At 36.7% G+C, this 18,510-nt stretch overlaps 1 protein-coding gene across 1 annotated transcript in view; it reads left to right on the top strand.

Moving 5' to 3' along the window:
* The first annotated feature begins 5,387 nt into the window (after positions 1-5,387).
* Positions 5,388-18,510, top strand: part of STX18 (syntaxin 18) — a 37,665-nt gene continuing 24,542 nt past the window's right edge. Inside the window, exons 1-3 of the mRNA XM_010290310.1 lie at positions 5,388-5,543; positions 6,789-6,980; positions 9,662-9,729. Coding sequence (XP_010288612.1) covers positions 5,388-5,543; positions 6,789-6,980; positions 9,662-9,729 — 416 coding nt within the window. The remainder of the gene's footprint in view (positions 5,544-6,788; positions 6,981-9,661; positions 9,730-18,510) is intronic.

Genomic DNA, 18,510 nt, shown 5'->3' on the forward strand with positions numbered 1-18,510 from the left:
TTGTGCCTGATCTATACGTGTTTTTTAGATAAGGAATTGTAAACTTCTCATTTCTGACTTGGCATTTTCTTGGTCCAGCCCGGTGTTTTAGTGGGGGAGAAACTTACTTGGTATAAATGCTAGGGCAACCATTAAAGTTATGTTTCATCTGTGCAACACCACTGAAGGTGTTGGAAGATAATGAAAGGATTTTTGCACTAAGAGCACTATTGTACCGCTGATGAAAATCCAGAAAAATACTTGAACACTGAAACAATGGTGCTTGTCCCCCTGGATTGTATTTGACAAAGTGGTAGGATTTTGAGACAGAGTAAGTGCTGTGTCAGTTCGTGCTGCAGCAGTGTATAGGTGTATTAGTGTAAATACCTCAAAAATGTTGAACTCTGAATGAAAAGGGCCTGGCAGAGGAGCGTGGGACTGTGGCGTGCGCAAGGGAGGCTGCGATCCGGCTGCGGCTTCAGCAGAGAGCACGTCAGCACAGCTGATGCCACAGGCTTAACTGCCCTGGTGCCCCGTGATGGCTTCTGCTGAAGCAGCTTCAGTTTCGTCCCGAAGCGAAGCACACGTAACTCTCTCTGAATTGTGCTACAGAAACTTGGATTCTGAATTTCATAGTGATGGTCAGACAGAGTAACCTTTTATTGCTGTGTATCTGTTAAATGAGACTGGAAATCTCTTTATATCGTAAAACATCTTTGAGTCATGAAAATATAGTACTAAATGAGTTCAGACTGTGAGAAAAAGGGACAAGAAAAATATCTCTTACGGAAAGACCCAAGCAAAGCTGAATGCAGTTACTGAATGGTTGTAAATAGAGCGTTTTGAACAGCAATGGTAAACGCCAATTATTGCAAATATGTGTTTTGACCAGTTTACTTTTATCTCTCAACCAAAACATTCCCCACAATTGTTGTGGGGTTTATATTTTAGTCAGTGAGGTTTTGGATGATTGTGTAAAAGTATAAACGTTAAAGAAAGTTATGATTAGAGTTGGACAATAAACAAGAAAAAGGGAAATAGTAAGTTTTATTAAAATCAGATGTTGCCTTTTTTTATTGAAAGTATTTGTTGCTACAGAATAAATGAAGGCTGGTAACTGAAAACATTTAGCGTGACATTACGTTGTAGAAAGCCTATGGTTAATTTTTTCTGACGGTCACCTCATGTTCCTGTTGACTTTATACAGATCATTTTTGGAATATTTAGGTGTGTATTTAGATTCTGTATGTGCACATACCAAACCAGTGTGTTCCTGCAAGACCTAAGAAAAACAGTGACAATTAACACAAGCCTCTTTATCTAAAATTCTAGATGTATTGCAGTATTCTCGTTCAGAATTGAAATTCAGTGTTTATAAGTAGTTATCCTACAAAATAAGATTTTTTTTTTCTGTATTTATAAATGCCTGAAATACAAAGCATTAAAATGGTTTTAAGGATATACAGTGTACTTCAAAAAAATTCAGTGGCTTCAAAATAACTTTTCTTTACAGTTTGAGTTTGCTGTAGGTACCATACACATTTTTAAAACATGCTGCAACCCACCCCCAAATAACACCCCGGTAAAACCTTCATCCAGTGATAATACTGGGTACTTTCAGTCTTCATTGTGGTCAGTGGGGAACTGGAGCTTTCGAGCTCTTAGTTCTTAATTTTGCTTGACTCTTATTAGAAGAGTCTTGAACCACACAAATGGTTTGCAATTGTGTCACAAAATTCCAAAAATAATTTCTTCATCATGCGCTTGACCGAATCTTATACCAGCTCTGGATTATTTTTAAGGAAAGCATGATAATATGAAATGTGAGGTTTTTAGGCTGATAGTGAGTTATTTACTACCAAATTTTCCACAAACAAACAGTGAATAAAAAATAAAAATAACCAAGTGTAGATCTAGAGAGCACTTTAGAGGCTGAGTGGTTCAAATGTGAACTGCCAGCAGCAAAAATCAATAAGAGACTATTTTTTAAATATAGGCAATATTTATAAATATATGCCAAGTAAAGTGGAAATTAAAAACCAAAATATGTCCTTTAAAAGCAAACTGTTTTTTTCCTCACTGTGCAAGACAGTGCTTTTTTACTTTCTTCTTTTTGCCAGTTTGATATTAAGCGAAAGGAAGCATTTTCCACTCCAGACCAGGTGTTAGGAAATTGGCTTTGCTTCTTACTGCAGTTTAGAGGTTTCTTAATCAGTTCGCTGATGACCACTGAATACTACCTGTGGTATTCTGCAAACGGGTTTTATCCTCCAGTATCCCACAATGGCTAATACAAATTTTTGCAGCGACTCCTTAAAATTTTACTTTGGTTTTTCAAAAAAATACTGTCTTCTTGTAAATAATTGATAATATTAAGAATTTTATTTTTTAAATCTTTTTAAAGTTTTGGGCCATCTTTACCTTGGTGAGTCAAAATGCCTCAGTTTCCATTTTCATAGCTTTTAAATTCAATTTTGAATGCTCTTATCCCATGTACCACACATCTATTAATACAACACCCTCATTCTTGGTTAGGTTAATTCCTTTGCTCTGAATGCCAGATTACTAATAATATGCCCTTAAAATGTTTCCCTGCCCGTTGCTGCTGCTGTAACATATATGCTGATGTAAAGCAGAAACTGAACAAAGTCACAGTTTTCCTGAGATTAGAAGTAGCCAGGCTGGCTGTCTCCTTGCCTGCTGCTACCCGCTTCCAGCATTGGGCCACCCCCATGCCACAGTTTAGATATTATTTGCTTTTTTGGGTTTCAGATTACGAGAGCAATTGATCTGCGTGACCTATTTTAGAAACTTTCACATTTGCTGGGGAAACTTAAACCAAATGTATCCCCTCAAGAGACAAATCAGCTGAAGACTGGCCAGTTGACGTTTGGAGGCAGCCAGTGCTCCTCTGCAATGAATTCTGGTAGGACAGCACCACCTCATGGCCTCCTACTAAGTCACCATCCAAACCCCTTTATATAGCAGGTTTCACACTATTACATTCAGAGCCGAAGCTCTTTCATGAGCTGTATTTTTAAAAAGTTCGTAACCCTATCTACTCAAAGGTAGTTTGTAGTGGGAAACTTCTCCATAGGAGTCATTTCTGCATCAAAATTTTTTTAACTAGTCTTTCCCAACTGTAATAGTTTAGGTAAGAGCCCAAGCTCTTAATTTTACTATAAGCAGAAACCAAATTCATATTAAATAAATTGTATCTATTCAGTTTGGGTTTTATTACAGATTTTTGAAAACGCTTGCCTTCATTACATGTACTAACCATGGAGAATGTCCTTTTTTTTTTTTATGGTTGCTATGATTTAGACATTGGAAACAGTTTTTTCTGTACTAAAAACAAGTTTATGTTCTTACGCCAATTACTGTATCTCCTCCTAGTACTGAGACTGTACTGTTTTTGGACAGAAACATGCAGTCCCTGTACATGACGTAATGTCTTACTGAAATTCTTCATTTCTTCTGAAATGGGCAGTGGATATGTTTGGGTTGACTGTATGTTTGGAATCGAAAACATGATAGGTGTCTAGATATTAGTATTGTAACGATCTTAAATTTTCTGCTATTTGCAGAGGAGATTGTAGAATGTAGTCACCTTTTCATGTATCTGTAGATGGAATCTATTTGGGTAAGACATTTGAAGATCAGGTGCTTTTGGACATACTGAGAAATCAAATGTAAAACTTTTTTTTTTTTATGGTTAATAAGACACTTCCATCAGCAGTGCTTGTAAATGCTGCTGGATCGACAGTAAATGCTGTGTCTCTTACGACTTTTGCAAGAGCCTTTCTATTATGTTTTGGTTTTAAGTATTTTTAAAGCTTCCTTTAACAAAGTACGTCTTTTAAAAATTCAGAGCAGCAATATAGTGCCAAGTGTAACAGTCAATTTTATATGGTAGTAAATAGTTACTTATTGTTCTGGTGGAAGAGTAAACGATAAAACGCTATGTTCAATTAAAATGACTATTCAGCGCTGTCGAATTCTCTCTACAATATGTCACGGGAACCTACTCCAATCATTTTAATCGTAAACAATGCTGCTGCTTCTTGCAGTGGGTTAAACGTATGCAAATTGGAACCTACTGTTTCATGAGTGATCAATTCTTTGTTGGGAGTGGAAAGAAATGTTGTATGTATTGCTAAGATACTGAAGGAAGCATAGTCAGCGTCTTCATTCTAAAGCACATGCATCTTTTGAAGATGCTGCTTTGGAGGGAATGCTTTCCTGTTTCTCTTCTTATTTAAAAATAAAGCCTGCTCTAAAATCATAAGAAAAATCTCTAAATAGAGGACTACCATTTCTAGTGAAGGCCCCAAGTGTAAATAGAGCTGTGCATGCCACCTGTGGTAGCAGATGGCAGCCATTCACAGCTTCCTTTTGTGTTGGACCTGCATTATATGCAATATTTGCTTTTATGTTTTAATAAGAGTTGTTTAAAAAATCTGCAGTGGAATGAGACGGATATATGCATCAAAAAGGTACCTTACAATGACGATAAACTTTTTGAAGTGCAAACTGGAACCTAAAGTAACTTTAAAAAAGTTCCATTACAGGCTTTAATGTGAACTTAGTGTTTCTTACTTGCGTGATGCTGACGCTTTTGTTGCCACCCAGTGGAAAACTGCTGCTGCTTCACTGTAGAGAATCAATTGGTTTTTCATGATCAGAGCTACAGTTGGGAGTTTTTAAATAACACCTGGAGCCTCCAGCTCCAGTACCTCAGCTTAGGAGGTTATAAGTTTCTTAAGTTGTTTCTAAATATACATCCTTTCATGGCAGATGCATCTTTTAGGAAGTTCCCTGCTGGTGCTGTCCAGCTTCTGTTCTCCCTTGTGCTGACACAGGTATTTGTAGAGCTGAAATGAAAAAACTGATTCTTTATATTTGGTCTTAAGTGTTATTAACTCACATTTCCAGGGGAGTAATTTAAAAAGCAGTTTGTTTCAGTGTTTTGGTGTGTGGTATTGACCCTCAAGGGAGTGCCAGTGGGAATGGGAGGAGGCAGAGCCTGGAGTCTCGTAAGTGGTTGTTGTTGTCATCAGAAAGAACATAACGCTCCGTATTCTGGTAGTGAACAGAAGCTCGAGAACATGCTGTTAGTATAACGATATAACTGATGTTGGCAATATTGTGAGGAAAGGTATTTTTTTCCCACGATTCTCATAAAAATGTCAATTATATCTGGAAATTCAGTAGTGTTCTTCCCCATAAGATAAGTTTAGTTTTAGTATAGTGCAAGAATGCTGCAACTATGAAGGGCATTCCTCTAAGCTCTTCTATCCCTTCAGGGAAAAAAGGAAATAATTTCATTATTTCAAGGTTGAAGGAGAGGCTTATTTCTCTGCTCCAGACTTTCGGAGAAGAAAAAAGCTAATTTCCAGGGGCAGAGAATGGGAACACTGACAAGGGGCCAGTATTCAGATGTGTTTGTGCTTCGTCTTCAACTTACTTTCACGTATCCCTTTGATGACTGTGTCAACTGGTGGTATAATTGTTTTGAAAACAGGCATATACAGCAAATAGGAAGTTGCAATTATGACGAATGGGTAAATGGAGTGGAAAAAATGGATATGCTGAAATGCAAGGGGGATTTAAAATTCTTCTAGGTCTACTTGAAAAATTAATTATGGAAGATACAAAAAAATTAGCCCAGAGGCAGTAAAAAGCAGGGGAGGAGAGAGAGACTGGCTGGCCAAGAAAACTGTTGCAGAAGGGAAGACTTTGTAGAGATAAAGTCAGGTTTGGCAAAATTCACAATGGGTTAACTAATGGTATTAAGCCCCCCCCTTAAAAATTGTTTAGCTATGTAAATAAAAAGACAGTTAGCAAAAAAGTGGGTGTGTCATGCAGCTGGAGTACAGACTAAGAATAATTTAGACATGGTCTCCAGACCAAATTAATAAGGAAAAAGCCATGGACTAGCAGGGTAAAAGCTAGATATTTACTGGGAACCAGAGCATGGAATTGGAAATAGAAAATTTCAGAACTTTAATGCAGTCAAATTGTGGTTATCAGATAATGTCTGTGTTGAGTTCAGACATAGTGGATTTGAGAAATCCCAAATTATGATGGCAGCTATTTTTAATGAAAATACATTGAATTGAAGATGGTAGGATCTGGGGCAAATTTTATGCCTATAACTAAGTCAGCAGAGGGAAACTGATAATGGCATCAGCAGGGCCTGACCCAGAAGTGGTCAAGGATTCAGAAAAGATTTTAAGGGAAAAAGATAAATAGAAAACAAGATGCAATGCAGTGTAATTTGCTATCTTACTAAAAATAGGATGTGCCCAACCAATTTGATGCTTTAAGAAAATCTGCTTTTCCCTTGTTAAGATGACCTGGTATCTGATGGTAAAGTGACGAAGTGCTAATAGGAAGTCTAGAGGAGATTAGCAGAGAAAATATTAACAGAATAAGATGAATAAGCAGAAGCAATGCTTCTGTGTTGAAAGAAGTGTTGGGCTGAAGAGAGGTTAATAGTGGAATTACTTTTTGCGTTCCCCAAACTTAAGAGCAGTACTAAACAAGATGAGTTTTAAAATCAATCCCAGATTAAGATGGATCGGTTAAATTCACTGATGAGGGAATCCTGAGGAAGGAGAGGGAGGAGCACGATAGGTTACAGCAAGTGCTGCGTGACTCTGGGGCCTGGAGTTGTGGGGAGAAGAAATTCAGCAGTAGAATATGTACTTAGAGACCAAAACAAAGAATAAGCTCAAAACTAATCAATGAAAATTATATTTCCAGCTGAGTTACAAAGTAACTAACACCAGTGAATGCCCTTCTAGCCACCTGCATTGGAAAAGGATGAATACAAACTGGGGCATATGCAAAGGAAAGTTACAGGTTCGGCAACTTCTGAACTGTCTCGTGAGAAGAAACGAAAAGCTTGGGTTGTTTGTCTGGGGCTACAGAAGTTAGAGGGAGATAGGATTATTGATGGTAAACTTAAACACATGCAGGGAAACAGAGCTTTTAAGGTAAAGGGCTGTTTTGAAGCAAGAACAGATGGATAGAAGTTCGAAATCTGTAAGCCTGGAAATTTGATGGTTCTTATTCATAATAAGAGCAGTAGGATTCTAATAAAGCCATTCTGTTGCAATAGGGATATCCTTCATTACCTTTAGGCTGGAGCTTGATACCTTTGTAAAGAGTGTATGGTCTGCCTCTGATAACTCTAGAATAATGGCAGGTTGAAGACCTGAAGATATCTTGAAGATATATATTTGTATCATCAGGAGTATTTTGTGTCTGTAGAACATGAAGCATTGTACCAAAATTAAAAATAAAATAAAATTTATATTCCCTGTTATGCTAGTGAGACCTTCTTTTTCTAAAAATTGTTTAATTTTGTTGATATGGTAATGACAAATTGAATTCCAAACTGTGCCCCTAGTACATGGTAAGAAAAGGCAAAAGAGAAACAGCAGCAGTGCAGGATTGCAGAAGATGCTGTTAGAATTTGAGGGAAAGTAGAACAAGAAGTCTCACTTCTGATGCAAATCTTGGGAACTAAGAGCTTGATGTGAGCGTGGGCATAATGGTGTCATTCTAAATTCATGAAAATAGCTTTACAAATGAAGGAGAGGCAAAGTGGGGTCAGTGCAATTCAAACACACGATGACAATTTTAGCCTAAATAGAATGCTCTTTGTGGCTAGATGAATTAATTACTGTAAGACAGTGTTCTTGCTTGTCATTCTGATTCTTTCTGCTTGTTAATCACTCCTAAATTGTAGCTATTGCAGTAATATTAAGATTTATTACTTATGAAGTTTTGCTAATCTCTTTTCTAGTTTAGTGTTTGTTCACTAAATGTTATTTAATGTAAATGTTTTGAAATGTTTCTTATTTTACATTTCTACTCTTTGTTGTCTGTAGTACTTTCTGCCTATTAAGTATTATTGTTCTACTGAAACACTATAACTGTTTTAAATGTTTTGCTTTCATAAGTCAAGCTTAATTTACCTATTCAGCAAATTTCATGACATGCCAAGTCTGAACTGAGAAGGAGATTACTATACAAAAAATAAGTTCCAGTGACGATGAGAAGGAACATCTGTAGAATGGCTTAGCTTATTCTTTGTGCCTCGTTGATCTTGTAGTGTTTTCAGTTTTTCTCTTCTTACTGCTTATGACAGTGCTAACACTTAAGGCAACTTTGGATCTACTGGAGGTACTAATAGAACTCGCTTTGCTACGGATGGGATGAAATTTCCTGTCCTGTTAATCACATAGAAAACTTTAAATGTGAAAACTGGGAAAATTCTTATCTAATACAATGAGTTGTAGTAAAAATGAAAAAGAGCAAATAATAATAGGGAAATGTATGCGTATTTATTTCCACAAGGAAACATTTTTAGTTGTACAAATCGCTGTGGTCTTACTAAGTACATTTTTTTTCTCTTACTTTTTTCAAAGAGCTGCTGATCTTTTGAAGAAAATAATTGGGGGAATTAATCTTCTATTTATCCAAACTATTCTGTGTTCTTTGTGGGTTTTTTGTTTGTTTAATTACAAGGAATTTGCATGAAAATAGGATTTTAAGACTTGAACAGCTTCTGATGCGTTTTCCCAGATACATGGAGTCAACTGTATTTATTGTATTTGTAAACTAAAACAACTATTGTTTTGTAAAATTCCTTGCATGCTTTTTTACACTGAATTATTAATGAATATTTCACAGTTAAAACGCTATTTGATAGATTAAAAACGTTCCCCCTGCCTCACCCTCAAAAATATATACCACTAATGTATATAATTCTTCCCTCTCCTCCTCTCCCCCATCATGTCTCCTTCAAGACCTGCAAAGGAAGTCATATTGGTAGTCATCTCATTTCTGTGGCTAATTAGGTTTCTGTAGTTCTTCCATTCTCTAGGATAAGAAGCATCTTATGCTACAGCAAATCTTTTAAATCAGACTAAAGTTTGCAAAAGTTCTTTTAGATTTTTAGGAGTTTTTTCATCTTTTCGAAGGATCTTTCTAAAGACTTTTATTAAATAACATCAAGAGGATTTATAGAAAAATTCACAGTGAAGTAGAAATCCAGAAGTAGAAATTTGATAAGGATGTATACTCTGGCAAAACTTACTAATGATTATCAGATGATAGAGAAACTGCTTTAGTTTAGGCACAAACTGGTCGCTCTATTATGGCAAAAACAGAAAGGAGAGGGATAGCACCTTGCTCTACAAGTTCTAATGACTGGACTTGAATATTTATATCATGTCTCATCAGTAAAATGTTTAAAACTTTCTTATGTGCTCTTCTAAAATGAATTTATTTTCGCAAATATAAATTAGGTTCTGGATTGCCAGTTTAGATAATGTTTTGTGCTGTTATTATCATGTTTAATATTTTAAATGTTTAATATTATTCTTGTACTTAGTGTTTAGTTTATGCTTTTTGGATAGAAGACATGTATTTTTGCTACTTTTCTCTGAGATGTCCTTGCATACAACAGATCTTTTTTAGGTTGTTTTGATATATTAACTGTTTGCAAAATGTAAAAATTCTGTTATAAAAGAGTACATTTTGTGATTCTGTTTAATTACAGAATAAGTAATTTTACAAATTCATGTTGGAAGTGTGAAATACTGACCTTTAAACATAAAAGTAATCAGTTATCTGACTGAAGTTTTAATTATTATTTTCTATTTAGATTTCTCATATTGGAAAGCTGAAAGATTTTCTTCTGCAACACAGAAAGGATTACATTAATGCTTACAGGTAAGTGTGCATTGTGTTTAAATAGAATTATTTATTTTCAGATTTATAAAGTGAACAGCTTAAAAATCTTTAGGCTTAATAACTAAAAACAAAGTGTAGATTGCTTATTAATTGGCTTACTGCAGGCTACTTAAGATGAAGAATAGTGCTGTCACAGGAAGAAGGTGGTCCTAAATAAAATGAGACTCAGGATTTGAAGAAGATTTCTGGCTCTTAGGAGTGAGTTCTGAAACAAAACAACCTGGCAGTCCAAGTCCGACACCTTTAAAGGACCTGTAGAGTAGGTTTCTGAAGTGATTCCCGAGACAGCAGAATACTGGGTTCAATGATCCAGGTTTTCCCTTTCGCGCTGTGACACTAACCCGACCTGTTATCAGTAAGTATACAGTCAGTAGCATCAGCAGGTCCTGGAGGAGAATGATGCAGACTCTTCAGGCTTCAGACTCTCGAACGTGAATTCCAGATGAGGGACACCATTGAGAACACAGTGTCAGAGGCAGCACAGGATTTGCTTTTCTGTGACAAAAAACTGTAGGCTTCAGTTCTGGTAGTTATCACTTAAGACAACTAAATGTCTGTCCTCCCCGCCCCATCATCCCACACAGCACAAAATCCATTTGGTTGGGGTTTTGCGGGGAGGGGGAGGTGGGGATGGGGGGTGGGACATATATCCAAATGAAACACTGTAGATAAGCTTTCCCTTTTAAAGGATCTTCTGAAATTTCACAGTTTCCTGGGTTGTATTTCTCCAGTCCCTCAACATAAGTGCAGTGTTGCATGGGGTGAGTCAGCCCTGTCTGCATTCTGATTCTGCCGCAACCCTGACTAAAACTAAGTTCTTGCTGCAACCAAGGTAGAAAAAATGCAGTCTAAAGTCATCTTGGGTTGAAGACACTGAGTCCCAAGTCAATTTAATGCCTTTCTCCAAAAGGCTTCACAGGTACCAAATAGGAGCATTATCCAGCCATCCATCCCCCAGGACAAGACAATAGAACAGATGAGCTGTCTGCTATTCCTTAGGCTTGGTGCATACTGGAGGAACAGTCTTTCTGAGAAACAACTTCTAGGCCTGAAAAGCTCTGTCACAGCAATAGCAATACTATACAATGGTGTGTATATATATCTCATATATATCTATAGTGGTATCAAAATGTGTCCCTAAGTAAGTTGCCAGAAGATTTCTGGCACCTTTTTTTTTTTGTTTCCTGGAGATTTTAAAAGCAGTAATTTTTTGTTTCAAAAATGAAGCAAAGCAAAAAAAAAAATTATTTTGGCATGTTTTATAAGTGTAAGGCCAAGACCTATTTGTAATCAGTGCCGGCAAAAATGAAGCTCAGGGGTGTGGGTGTCAAGTCTGATGCGCAAGGTGTAGCAGGAACTGCCTTCCCAAGCAGGAAGGAGGAGTAGCATACAGCTACATGTTATGACTCCCTCTCTGCTGTTCAATTCCTGTTTGAATAGGTCATGAACAACACTAGGTGGAGCTACCAATTTAATACTGAAATAACTATTTTTACTGTGTGAAAACTTCATGTGAATGCATAAGGTGAGAGACTGCAAATAATTGCAGTAAGAGCAAACAGTCAGTAGTGGTTAAATTTTTGGGTACTATTTGTGTTTTATTAACAGTAGTGTGCCTAAAATTGAAGTCATAAGCTATTTTGGTATCCTAAAAGTTTTTTATTGTTCTTCTTGTAAACTCCTTTAGTGATTTTTCACCCCCCACATACCTCAGGTATTAACTAAGGAGAGGAAGAAAGAAGTGTCATTTCCTCCAAATCTCACCTGTAATTGCAGTTGATCCTGTCCTTAATGGTCAAACTTAAAATAGATACTACTGTCAACTTCTGTACTATATTGCTTATGGTGTTCTACTCTGTGGGATGCAAAGAAGATGGATCATAACATCCATGCTGATAGTCTCGCAGTTTTAGCAAATGCCTCACTCATTCTAGACGTCAGTTTTAATAACTTTTCAGTACTTAAGCTATGGGGAAAAAGTTTCAAAAAATTTAATACTGTGCTGGAATTTATGTAGGAAGTTTTAATTTTGTTAATTAAATTTGACTACTCTGTATTTTGTCAATCCTGCTATTTGTTTTTCAACTTGTAGCATGGTGTGTTGGTGAAATTCCGCTTTTGAGTTACCAGGTTGAATTATTGTGTGCCTTGTAAAACTTCTTCATAATGTATTACATTGAGGTCCTTGATTGCTTCTTTGACCTTGCTTTTGCGGACTATAAATTCTTTATTAATAGAGTTTTTATTTTTGGTATACATCAAATATCTTCCTGTAGAGGGGATGTCTTTAATTCATTTTTAGAGGAAGATCTTTAGCAATGTGAAAGACAACTGGAAGAAGGGTTAATTGAATCTAAGGCCCTGACCCATTTTATCAAACTTTAAATATTTAACTGAAATACCTGAATTGAGTCCAAAAAGCTCAAGAATTAGTAATTGCTTATTCACCTTCCTTCTTGATTTGACCGTTAGCTATAAAATATGTGAATGGCAAAACACATGAAACTAGTGATGCAGTAATCTAAGCTTACTGACTAACAAGCCATTGCACCTTTATCGTCCCCTGCTTATCAGGATTCATTTGCTTTCTCTTAGACCTTGGTTTTTGTCTTTCTGTCATAAGGAACTTTTTTGTTTTTTCTTCTTACCTTTTTTATCCTGTCTACTGTGATTCCTCTCCTCTGGATAGAACTTCTGAGAGCTTTGGCTGTACCAGAGATGTGGCATCATCTTCCATGACAGCATGAGTTACGATGAAAAGAAACTTCAAAGTGGCCTGTTAGAAAACTCTCACTTACAGAAGGGCACATATAGAAGCTCCTGCTTCAAACTTCTCTCCAAATGTGTGGTTATTTCTTGTCATTTGGCTTAAAAATTGGGAGTTGTATTTATCCTAAAATCTGTGGCAGTAATAGTGACTTTCATTTTAAGGAAAAATAATTAATGAAAACACTGAGTAGCAAAGACTATGAGTGATTCATGTTGTTATTGGTTACACCTATTAAGGGAAGGACCAATAACTATATGTACCATTGCTTTTATATAACATTACAGCCTTGTCTTAAAGAAAAAGAACTTAAATAATTTTAATTATTTTCTTGCTGGCTTCATTACATATTTCAAACCTAATGAAGCTGGTTGGGTATCATACTCACTATCAGTGAACACAGTCAGTGGCAGGGTGTTTTATAAGAAATACGTAGCTAAATCATGGGACGTTGCATCATTGCTGTTCCTGCTAATAATAGCTGTTTCTGAGCTGTCACTTGTGATGTTGTTAACTGCAGTCTCACTCCAAGAATCTTTGGAAAGAAGTGAAACTCAACAATCAAGAAATGCTTTAGGACATCTCAGAGTATTTGAAAATTAATTAGTTTCTATTGGAAAATGCTCTGACAATACTTAAAACCAGCAATGGTAAACAGTATTTGGCTGTTTGTTCATATCTGGATTATGGTTTATCTCAAGGACTTCTTCACCAGCTTTTTGAAATAGGCTTATTAAGCTTCAGAGTGGTGTTTAGAAAGCACATATGGGGTATAGTCCTTGAGGAAATGTGTAAGAAAAATAACCAAGGACTTTTCCTTTAAACAGAACTGATTAACTTTTTTTTTTAAGTTTATTTGATAATCACAAAAGTAATTTTCAATTGATGAGTAAATATGGTAAACACCAGACATTAATATATTAAAAAATTATCCCTGCTAAATTGTGATCTTTAAGGACTTTCCCAGCAATGTTGCATTTTGATAATGATTTGCTAATATGTATCGTTAGTTGAGTTAGCGATGAATAGTACCTTAAAAAAAAAAAGGTCCCTTCCTGACTCTGTGAAGTCTGAATATCAGCTTTTCTCCTAAGTGATATGCTGATGAGACTTTATTGACTGTAGTGGAATAATTTCTCATTTATGCTACTATAATAGAAAAATGAATAGTACATTTCCTTTTTTAATTTCTGTAGAGAATTAGCTGTAAGGGTAGGTGGCTATTTATTTGTCTCCCTTTGGTCATAAACTGTTTCCAGCAGAACAAGTCAATCATCCTTCCTGGAAAGGAGAAGGAAGGGACTCTTGGTTCCTGAAGATGTTAACAAGATGTGGGTGCTTTTTTAAATTTGTGTTTGTTAAGCAAACTGTGTTCATTCCTTTCAGATGAGGATTGTTACTTACTGTCCTGCTTTAGACCCAGCCGGCAACTAAGCCCCACGCAGCTGCTCGCTCACTCCCCCACGGTGGGACAGGGGAGCGAATAGGAAGAGTAAAAGTGAGGAGATTCATGGGTTGAGATAAAGACAGTTTAATAGGTAAAGCAAAAGCCGTACACACAAGCAAAGCAAAACAAAGAATTCATTCCCCACTCCCCATGGGCAGGCGGGTGTACAGCCATCTCCAGGGAAGCAGGGCTGCATCATGTGTAATGGTCTCTTGGGAAGACAGACACCATCACTCCGAACGTCCCTCCACCCCTTCCTTCTTCTTCGTCCCAGCTTTATATACTGAGCATGACGTCGTATGGCATGGAATATCTCCTTGGCCAACCTGGGTCAGCTGTCCTGGCTGCGTCCCCTCCCAGCTCCCTGTGCACCCTCAGCCTTCTTGTTAGCAGGCCGGCATGAGAAGCTGCCCTGTCCTTAACTCCTTAGCAACAACTGAAAATGTCAGCACGTTATCAACATTTCCCATCCCAAATCCAAAACACAGCCTCACACTAGCTTCTGTGAAGAAAATTAACTCTATCCTGGCTGAAACCAGGACACTTACCTTCCCATTTTTAGTGTGTGACTGCTGTACATTCTTTATATTCTTCCTCTTAGTCCATTTGCTGTAATTCATTCCTACATTGCTTTCTACACTGTGCTGTGTGAGACCCTATCTTCAGTCTTCGGTAAGTTGTCTAATGTTTCATCTGTGAACAGATTACACCTTTGCTTTTTGTCATTGGCTACTTCCTGGTTTTGACCATTGAACCACCAAGACAGTTTGCACGTTTAGGTTAAAAATAGTTTTGAGGAACTAGCGATAGTGCTCTAACACTTGGAAATTTGAATTGGCCCTCTTGGGGTTCCTCCACAGCCTCCAGTTTCTCTGAAGGATCTTTCAAGATTTGGACAGTTTAAAGATGAGTAGTTATTCCTACTGTTTTAATCAGACATTGGAATGGAATTCAGAGAATTCTAAATTTTGACCACAGAACACCTCATACTTAAAAGGAAAGTTTTTGAGAGAAGAGCTTTCTATCTGTGATTACTAGACATCTACTTTATTGTCTTTTGCAACTATGGAGATACTTATGTAGTTCATTAGTGTAGCGTAGATTGGTTCTGAGTAGAAATTATGCTTTTTCCACGAGAAAGACTGGATGAGTGGCTTCTGATGTGTCTTCATTACATGCTTCTGTGGTCCTTCTGTACAGTTAAATGAACATTTTATGTGTTGTTTATTGCAAATAATATACTTTGAAAAAATTCTTAAATTATCTTTCTTTCTTAAAAAATAATGTTGGTGCCCAGTAAATATGCCTCTTGCCCTAGCATTTATCTACCTAGTAAAGCTGGGGCGGGGCGAGGGGGAAAGCAGCAGTAAATCAGTTATGTTTGCCACTTAATAGAAAATCGTTGAATGCTTACCTTATGTTTTGTGGAGTGTGTTCTCTTGCCTTAACCAATAAAAGAAAAGTAACCATTAAAGGACTCTGAAAATAGTGTCTTACTGGCTCCTGTACAATGCCAGAGTGCTTTCTTGTCTTGACTTAATTGCATTTTTGCAAGAAGCGAGGCTTTGTTTGTTATACTAAGATAGTAAAACATGTAGATGATCTGTAAGGACTTTCTTCATGGAGGAATATATAGTATTTTCCTGTTCTCCAGGGAATTATTTTCAAATTATTTATCTTCTTTTTTGATTTTACTAAGTTCATATATCACATTTTAGAAATAGTAATTCTTTGTAGCAGCATTCTGGAATTTCTCAGCAATATTTTACAAAACTGAAAATACTAATTCAGGTATGCCTGTACTGCCTGTTCTAGTAGTTGAAGCTTCCCCACAGACTTAAAGAGAGAGCGAGCTCCTTTAAATATGTTATATATTTATGTATATATTTGTAAGGCAATAACTGCAGGTGGTAAATTGGGCATATGTCTGCTAAAACAGTACATATCAGTATTTTGTAACTGCTTTATTTCAGCTTATTGCTTCCCTTAAGTTTTTCTGCTTGATTTGGTATCTTTATTGAATCAGTAAGCAGAAAATATTTTATGCACCAGCAGAAAGAGTTACTAATTCCAAACGCTGGTGTAATGCTTCCATCAGCTCTGGTTCCTCATGCTTTGCCAGCAAAATAGGAGCATAGAAATGATAGGCTGAAAGGAGCATGGCTGACACATTCAAAAAGAGGATTCTACCACTGTGTTTTGCTTGCTTTTAAATGTTTCCTTCAGTGGAGATTCCATATCCTCCCTCTGCTTTTCCTGTTTCCTTATCCATGCTACTAGATTTTTTTTTTTTTACACTAACTTACTTTGGTTTCTCCTTAGTCTCTTCTAGAAACAACAATTACAGTATATTTGGATTTCTCGTAAGTGTTCTCTTTGACCTTTGATCATACTTTTTCCTCTCCTTTGGACGCTGTCCCAGTTGGTGTTGCAGTGAAGTGCTGAAATGAAACAGAACTCCAGCTGAGGCCTTGCCCAAAGCTAAGGATAGCACAAAGATTACCTTTCATTTGTAATGGATTATACTGCATTTATGCATCCCATTGTAATGATGACTTTTTATGCAACAGCATGTTGTTATGTTCGGTTTATGATATGATATGATCCAATCCCAGATGAATCTCTGAGGAACTGTTCCCTTATCAGTTGTTCCCCATTCTCTGTGGGTTCAGATAATTGTTCCTGCAGCAACAAAGAGTGTCTGACCATCCCTTATTCAAATTCTTCATGTCATTTCTCCAACTTGGCAGTATTGTTTTGAACTGAAGTCTTGTTCTCTTGATACAGTTTTAATTCACTTAGCTGTATGCCTCTGCAAATTTAATAAACGTATACCCCATTCTACTGCCTGAGTTGTTAATGAAAGTATTAAACAGCATCAGATTCAGGACAAACCCTTGTGGAACATAACTCAGTGTGTCCTTCTGTTTTGGTATGTAACTACTCCAAGTTCAGCTTTTCAAACAGTTTCAAATCCCTATGGTGCTTGTTTCTTCTAACTCATTTATTTGCTGGTAGGTTATGAGAATGTCATGTAAGACGGTAACAAAAGCCACACTAAAGAGAAGATATATAGCAATGCTTGCTTTTCATCCATCCGTAAGACCTCTTACTGCACCCCAGAAGTAAATTGCGTATTACTGTAAATACGCAGTAAAACTGCGTATTACATATTCTTGTTACATCTTGGGCACTGGTTATCTTTTTTGTTCTTTTCTTAAGCACTTAAAAATTGATTATTTGTTCCTATATTTTCCTAGGCTGAGTGGTAAGTCTTCTGCTTTTGGGTTTTTTCCTTAACCCTTTTTTCCTTAACCCTATTTTTTAAAGGTAGTTGCTACACTTCCATCTTTTTATCAACCTAGCACTTAATTATTCTCCCCTAGTTCTTGACAATGAGGATGCATCCTTTCATTTGATGCATTTCCCATTTTAGGTGTTTCTTGTAGTAATATTTGAAGAGTAATCTCTTGTTATCAGTGGCATCCCTTGCCAGTTGTGTCTCATCCTGCACTTGACCCTTTTCTGATTGTGTCCCTACATGCTGTGTTCCTTTAGGCTTGCCAGTAGTAATCAGACCTAATTTGTACTTTCTGTATTCTGCATTTTGTGTTTGAGCTCAATGAAGAGCTCATGAAGTAGCTAAGGTGATCTCTTTACTGCATTGCCTAGTCTTCCCTTTCATCAAGGGCAGAACTGCAAATTATCATAATGTAATTTCTGTATGAAAACTACTAGTTCACCTGAATTATTTTTGTTCATTTTCAGGTTTCCCGTTTCTATGCAATTTAACCTACTAATTTTTCCAGACTATTGAAGTCTGCCTACTTGATGGTCACTGTCCTTATCTTACTCTTTGCCCCTCTTCTTAAAAACCACGAATAACCCCAGTTGCCTTCCAGCCCAAGTTTCTCATGAATCTTTCTCCTATTGATTAGGATAAAAATCTAGAAGAATTTATTTGCCTTCTTTCTGCCTTCTTTATCTGCATGCATTAGCCAATGTGTGTCTCGGCTAATTCTTCTGATTGCTTCTGAAAAACCTGGTTCATTTGACCTTTCTTGATTTAGTGATATATGATATCAGCCTATTGCTGTGATACTGCCACTGCACTTTTGAGTAAATATTTGTCTCTGACGTACAGGAGAGCTGGAAATTTTTTTTGTTGTTGTTCAATTGGGGTTTTTTGTGTGTGGTTTTTTTTTTGCTTTTCCTTGGCCTGTTCTTTTTAAGTGAATGGTTCTTTTCACAGTGAGGATAATGGTGATTAGATGGATTTTCAGTATATTCTTAATGTGCAGATTTACTGGGGAGTGCAGTGGGGACTTTGCTACCCTGTTAGTGTACTAGTGGATGCCATATGTGTTTTGACATAATGGGATGTGATTGTATGACTCCATTCTTGCCTTCCCAAGGAGGTTGGGTTTCAGGTATCCTTATCTCTTGTTCAAAAGTGCTGGTACCAGACACTGTAAACTGTAAGTAGTTATAAAAGGAAAAGTATTCTATTTCTTTTTTACTGGATTAAGCTGCATTTTGCTACCTT

The sequence above is a fragment of the Phaethon lepturus genome, unplaced genomic scaffold, assembly GCF_000687285.1.
Source record: "Phaethon lepturus isolate BGI_N335 unplaced genomic scaffold, ASM68728v1 scaffold5177, whole genome shotgun sequence".
In the NCBI taxonomy this organism is placed as follows: Eukaryota; Metazoa; Chordata; class Aves; order Phaethontiformes; family Phaethontidae; genus Phaethon; species Phaethon lepturus.